Source organism: Rhizopus microsporus (assembly GCF_002708625.1).
Source record: "Rhizopus microsporus ATCC 52813 unplaced genomic scaffold scaffold_8, whole genome shotgun sequence".
Taxonomy (NCBI): domain Eukaryota; kingdom Fungi; phylum Mucoromycota; class Mucoromycetes; order Mucorales; family Rhizopodaceae; genus Rhizopus; species Rhizopus microsporus.
This window is the reverse complement of record NW_019671923.1, coordinates 916,396-922,447: the sequence shown is the minus strand read 5'-3', so window position 1 is coordinate 922,447 and position 6,052 is coordinate 916,396. Positions and strand designations below refer to the sequence as shown.

At 35.2% G+C, this 6,052-nt stretch overlaps 1 protein-coding gene across 1 annotated transcript; it reads right to left on the bottom strand.

Moving 5' to 3' along the window:
• Positions 1-4,012: 4,012 nt before the first annotated feature.
• On the bottom strand, positions 4,013-6,045 carry RHIMIDRAFT_237672 (uncharacterized protein; the record flags this gene model as incomplete). Its single annotated transcript, XM_023608798.1, has 3 exons — positions 4,013-4,311; positions 4,366-4,744; positions 4,795-6,045. 3 exons carry the CDS (start codon positions 6,043-6,045, stop codon positions 4,013-4,015), a joined length of 1,929 nt encoding a protein of 642 aa, XP_023466464.1.
• Positions 6,046-6,052: the final 7 nt, after the last annotated feature.

Here is a 6,052-nt window from a genome sequence, read left to right as displayed (position 1 = left end):
TCTTTCGTAAACAAATGTACAGTATTGTATAATTTTCAGCATTAATACTTGATTAATTTCACTTTGAATAGTTACAACTATTGGTTTGAAACGTTCATCACTTTCATTCTGTGAGGTGTATACTTTAAAAAAACTTTCAGTCTCTGGCCATCCATTCTGATGCACTACATAGCTGTTTTTTGGAACTGTTGTATTTGGATTTGGATAGGTTTAAACAAAGTAGAAAATACGATGAGACTGTGTTGTATCTTTATTCAGAATAAAGTGAAAAGAAAAGAGATGATAGCACAATCTATAATTATATATTAAGAAGCTGAGGTATTTAAACTGAGTTGGCTATATTTGATTAAGGTGTAACAGATCTTATAGCAGCATTAGGTTCAACTCTAGATATTGTATTTAAGTACTGAATAGTAGCGTGGATACTACAGGAACGTATGTACCAATAAGTAAGGTCACGTGCTATATAAGAGCAGCAAGTTTTATGAGAAGGCTATGATGTATCATACCAACCAAAACTCGAACGATCAGATTTATTATTTCTTGATCATTCAGTAGAAGCTGAGCTATAAGATCTGTACTTGACTTCCATTTGAATGGTAGATTAGGAGTATCCATATTCTTGTCTACTTTCGACTTATTGTTATATCTTTTTTTTTCTCAAATGCAGTTATAAGTTTACCACCAGCTTCAATCAACATTATGTACAAAAAGAAATAGGTTTCTTCTTAGCAGACACCACAAGAAATTATGGTCATCTACACCCAAAAAAATTAACGAATGATGACACCGACACCGACACCGACACCGACACCGACACCGACATCGATAGCCCAAAAAATTAACAAATGATGGCACCGACACCGATATACACGCGAAAAAATTAACGACAACAGAAAAAAAGGCGGATAGTGCCAGAAAACAAATGAAATAAACTTTTAGGACAAAATGTTTTTTTATTTTGGACGAACTACGTAAAGAAAAATGATACATAGGGATAACATTTACCTTAAGCCTAATTCTTTGTCAATGCACCTATCCCAGAACATCTCAGCATGCTTAACTCAACCTTGACAATCCTGAACAATAACTGATTGACAAGCTGCAGGAAGGAGAGATGTCAGAGTATCTGCTTGTGTCCACTTTAGGGATTTCAGTAACTGAATCGAAGTCAATTATCTTTTCGATGTCGCCATATTGATAAGCTACATCTTCCATTTGTTCTTCAATAATGTAGTAGCCGCCTGGAGGTATATAGCTAATGTAATCCATGTTGATTTCTAAAAGATTTAGTACCAAAAAAAATATAAATCGTCTAAAAACTTATTGCATTTAATCCCAAAAAAAAGTAACCCGTCCCTGTTTCTATTTTCAAATTGTCCCAAAAAAAAAATAGCGTCTCGAATTTATTTACAAGCCGTACCAATTAAGACTAAAATCCTGTACCAAGCAAGCGGAGGGGCGATAAATGTGGGAGCGACCAAAGCGATATAAACAATACCAACTGGAGTAGCATTAATTGTCAATTGAACGCCTAGCATGGAATAGTGAGTCATTTGCATATAATAGATTAATCTAATACAAAATACAAAAAAACTAAGGGCGTTGCCTTCATTGTATCCACAGTAAAGTCATTTGGTAAAGACATAACTATACTTGTCAGTAAGCGCTTCTGCTTCAAAGCACCCAATAGGAGACAGTATGCTTTTTTTTTTTCTTGTTTAGTATCCTGTTCTGTCTTGCAGGTTTTCAGAACTAGAAATATCAACTAAGGATTCGAAATACTAGGTCTATAATTGCCAATATAATACAAAGTGCCACAATGATTTATAGCCTTTGTAGATTTGCCTATTAAAAGTCTTTTCTTTTTTTGGTATTCTGGACAATCAATGAAATTGTGGCTAGTTATGAAAATCCTTCTCAAACCACATTTGATAGCGAGTTTTAGAAAGATAAATGTAAAGTTTATTTTGTTTCTTAGTATCATAAGCATGATTCAATGATTTAATGGCTGTTTCAATGTTTGACATTATTCTGTTCTCTCTTTCTTTACTTTCCCAGTTTGGCAAAAATGACTCTGACTTTGATGATGAAGCGTCAGGAAGACCAGCAACAGAGGCCTGATGAAAGATACGAATAAGATAAGCATACGAGCAAACATGTATAAAAATACCTTTTAGTATTGTAGTCGGATTCTACTGCAAAAATGTAGTCAAAAAGATCTTCATATGCGATTATCCTATGCCAATCTTCATTATTTATTGCGTTGATCAGCAACTCACTGCAGTAAACGTTACACCTACAACCTTTTATCTTAATGTCGTAAAGTAGAAGGAGAAACTATGCACTTACAGCTTTTGGACAACAAATTTTTACGAATGGAAGCTTGGATGTCTTACTGAAAGGATGTATTTCTTTTATGATAGCTGTTGTATTCGTGATTGTATTATTGGTAATGGACAGAAATTATAATGGGACTCTCTATGTTTCTTTTTATTCAGAAGGGAAAAAAGATGAAGGCTTTAAAAGTGATAGTTTCACTTATTATTGTGATTGGTCAGTTTATGTTATTGACCTTTTGTTATTGATGTCGAACTGTAATTAAACAGGTATTACAAAGTAAGGATTTATGTTTTCTTTTTTTCATTTATATTAATTTTAATAATATAAAAAAGCATATTGCTTAGAGAAGAAAAATAAGAATCCTTGCTCTCCCTCTGAAGCGGGAAAGACCAGCTACCCGGCACTTCAACATCTGAAGATGTTCTAGTAACATCCCTTCAATCTCGGAATTGGGCCAACTATAGAGTTCGAGTAAAGAGGGGAAAAAAAGGTTGGAATGAGAGTCTCCTTTTACAGTTTTTGGTTTGTTTACACTGTGGCTCTGAAAGCGTTCCTGAGTTAAAAAAATTCCTTGGCTGCATGAATTATTTTAAGTAGATCTATTATTTTCACTCCTCATTGGTTGACTTAGTAATGACAGGATCTGTCAAATTACCAAAGGTCTTAAAGGACATGCTGGATCAGCTGATATTAAGAAGGGATTTTGAAAAATTGAAAGTATTTTCTGTTTCATCCTCTGTAAGATGTTGAGGATCATCTGGCGTAAATCATCTAGTTATTAAACTCGCCGTTTATTTATTGATCTTGATACAATCGACCTTGATCATCTTAATTTAACAAGTATAAATACTCCTAAATCTAATATTTCTTTCCTGATTCTTTCTTCTGACTTTACAAAGATTATTACGATCCTCTTGTTGGCTTTTTTACTCCTAGCTGTGTCCAACTTCCGATGTATTTAGGAGTTCAGTGGCCGTATACTAAAAAAATGGGCAAGAAAATGAAATTATCAAATGTGCGGGAGCATCTATAATAAAAGGGGTAAAGTTGCAAACTACAAGCACTCTAACTGAATCAGATATCCTTTTTATTCGAAATAAATAACTCAGTGATAAAAGCTGTCATGATATCCCAACATGTATAATTCTATATTGTTTATTGAACATAAAATGAGGGATATTTATGGTTGTCATGTATTAAAACGGTAAGACTGTCATCTAGCTACGATCAACTTGATTTTAGTAATTCTCAATTTGCCTATCTTTCTTCAACATCTTAAATTAACTATAGACTTTTCTCTGACTCTCCTTTTGTATATTTATATTTTTCATAAATTTGACTTGTATTCTCTTAGAAAAAATAGCAACTCTATGCCCTTGAAGCCAATTGATACACGCATCAAGATGGATGTTTGGTTGGTAAGCATTCGTTTGAATTGCAATAAATCAACTACAATAACAAGACAATTGATTCGAAAAGTATACATATCCCATATTTGATTGTAACTGGGTTTGACAAGACTGTTAGGTAAAGAAGAAACAAGATGAAATAAGGATAAACTATATGTAAAAAAAAAGAAACCTTTTATAGTTCCTCTAGTTTATATTACATCAAGAACTATATACATAAAAAAGAGAGGGAGAGAGTAACATTCTACGCTAGGACTCTTCTACAAAAAACAGTGGGATATATCGTGTAATAATGCACACCAAGGATCTGGAAAGCGGTCATAATAGTCAATATCCACCTTCCTACTATGAATAAAATCTCTAATATCCCTTTTCACATCCAACAACTGAGGAAGGGTATCTTCGCGTCGAACTCCACGAATAGTGTTGATTACGACAAGACACTCTTGAAGCCTCTGCTGGCCTTCAATAACGACGGCTTCAACAGTTGAGGAACACTGTAGAACTAAGAGATCAATTAAATAGAGTATAATCATTGCAGATATCATGACCACTTGACCTATATTTATGCTTAAAAATCACTTGTTTCACATATACGACGGAATAGACTTACAGCGTGATGTGCTCTTGAGTTGACATAATCTTCTCATCCCATAAAGCATCAGACGTGACATCTGTGATGACCTTTCAAGGGCAATCTGCTGAATTTGCTGTAGTAGTATATCATTTTCGTCATTTGTAGGGACTGGTTGTAATATCATTACGTATATTGTATCTATAAGCAATATAAAATGTAAAAAGGCAAAAATGGCAACAGAGTCTTTTGACTGATCTAAAGCCTGTCTACACTTTGCTTCATTGAAAAAATCATCACATAATTGAAGCTCCTTGGGAATCGTTTTTCGAAAATCGGTCAAGAACTGATCCAGTTTGAATATTGTATCAAAGCTTAGAGTACAAGTGCTTCCAAGGAATACAAGGTGAACTTGTTCCTATAAAGTATTACATTAAAAACCAAATATCATACGTAAACACGACATACTTCTAGTTTATCCATAACTGGATTTGAGTACACTTCATTCAACCACTTAAGCACTTGCAGATACTCTCCTGTTTCTTTAGGTTCACATGGAAATGTATCCATCTTTGGCATAGGGCTGGGCATACGAGAACGTGGTTTATTTGCAATGCAGTCGAGCGTCAAGCGAACACAAAACATCTGTGTAAAGTGACGAGCAAAGAGAGCATAGTCTATACCAGTTTGAGCCTTGGCTGCTTCGTACTCGGACTGAAGGTCGTAACATATTTGAGTAGCTATAGTCATATAAGCGTCATATTCTATTAACTTCAATGTCATATGCATATACGAAAATAGCATATTGATCGCAATCACATTTTCTAACCGTTTATCAGGATCGTCAAACTGATCGAGCAACTTCTCTTTAGCCTTTAGATAAAAGTAGTCGCACATATCCCTTCGCTGATAGGCATTAAAGTCGAGATGATCGCAGGGCGTTGCGCAAACATAACAGCATAAAGAAGCACAGATCAAGTCATCTAGAGGCTCCTTCAACTGACTGTATCGTTTCCTGAATGATGGTTCATACAACCAGCCAAAGTAGATGTTATGGCAATTGAAATAAATGTCAACAAGCTTATCGATTAATCTACGCGAACTGAACATGACGTGGCCTAGTAATAACTTGTGCTCATCGGATCTCTTTTTCGTAGACAGTTTAGGTATAATCTTCCCTGCTAGAGAAAACAGACCTCCGTGGTCTTGTAACTTAAAATGTATCAAAGCGCTGCTGCCGTCTGGTAACCTGGTGGCGTAGTTCCCCAGGGGAGACAGATACCTAAGAGACGGCTGCTGCGATAGTAAGTCGCCGATGCTTTTAATGCCTGTCTCAATAGTAAAACAACCATTATTAATTTTGACTTTCCAATTATAGAGCAGGTTGTCGATTGCAGATCGTGGTAAGGTCATTGCATTGTTCTTGATGTACAATGGAGATTTTGTTCCCAATGTCTTTAATTCATGCTCCATTTTCTGAATTGCTTGATTTAGTTCGCTCACTTGTTGTTTTAGATAGTTCAGCTCGTTGTCTGGTTCTATCACATTATCCTCTTTGCATGGACACACTTTATCCATCTTTTGACAGCGTAAACAAGACTGGCCAGGAACAACTCGAACGCATTTACGACGCTTTCTTCTACATTCTATTGTTGTATTAATAAATGCAAGAATGATGTGTGATTCCATACCAAAGCAGGGCGTTTGTTTATCTCTCATATGGGAA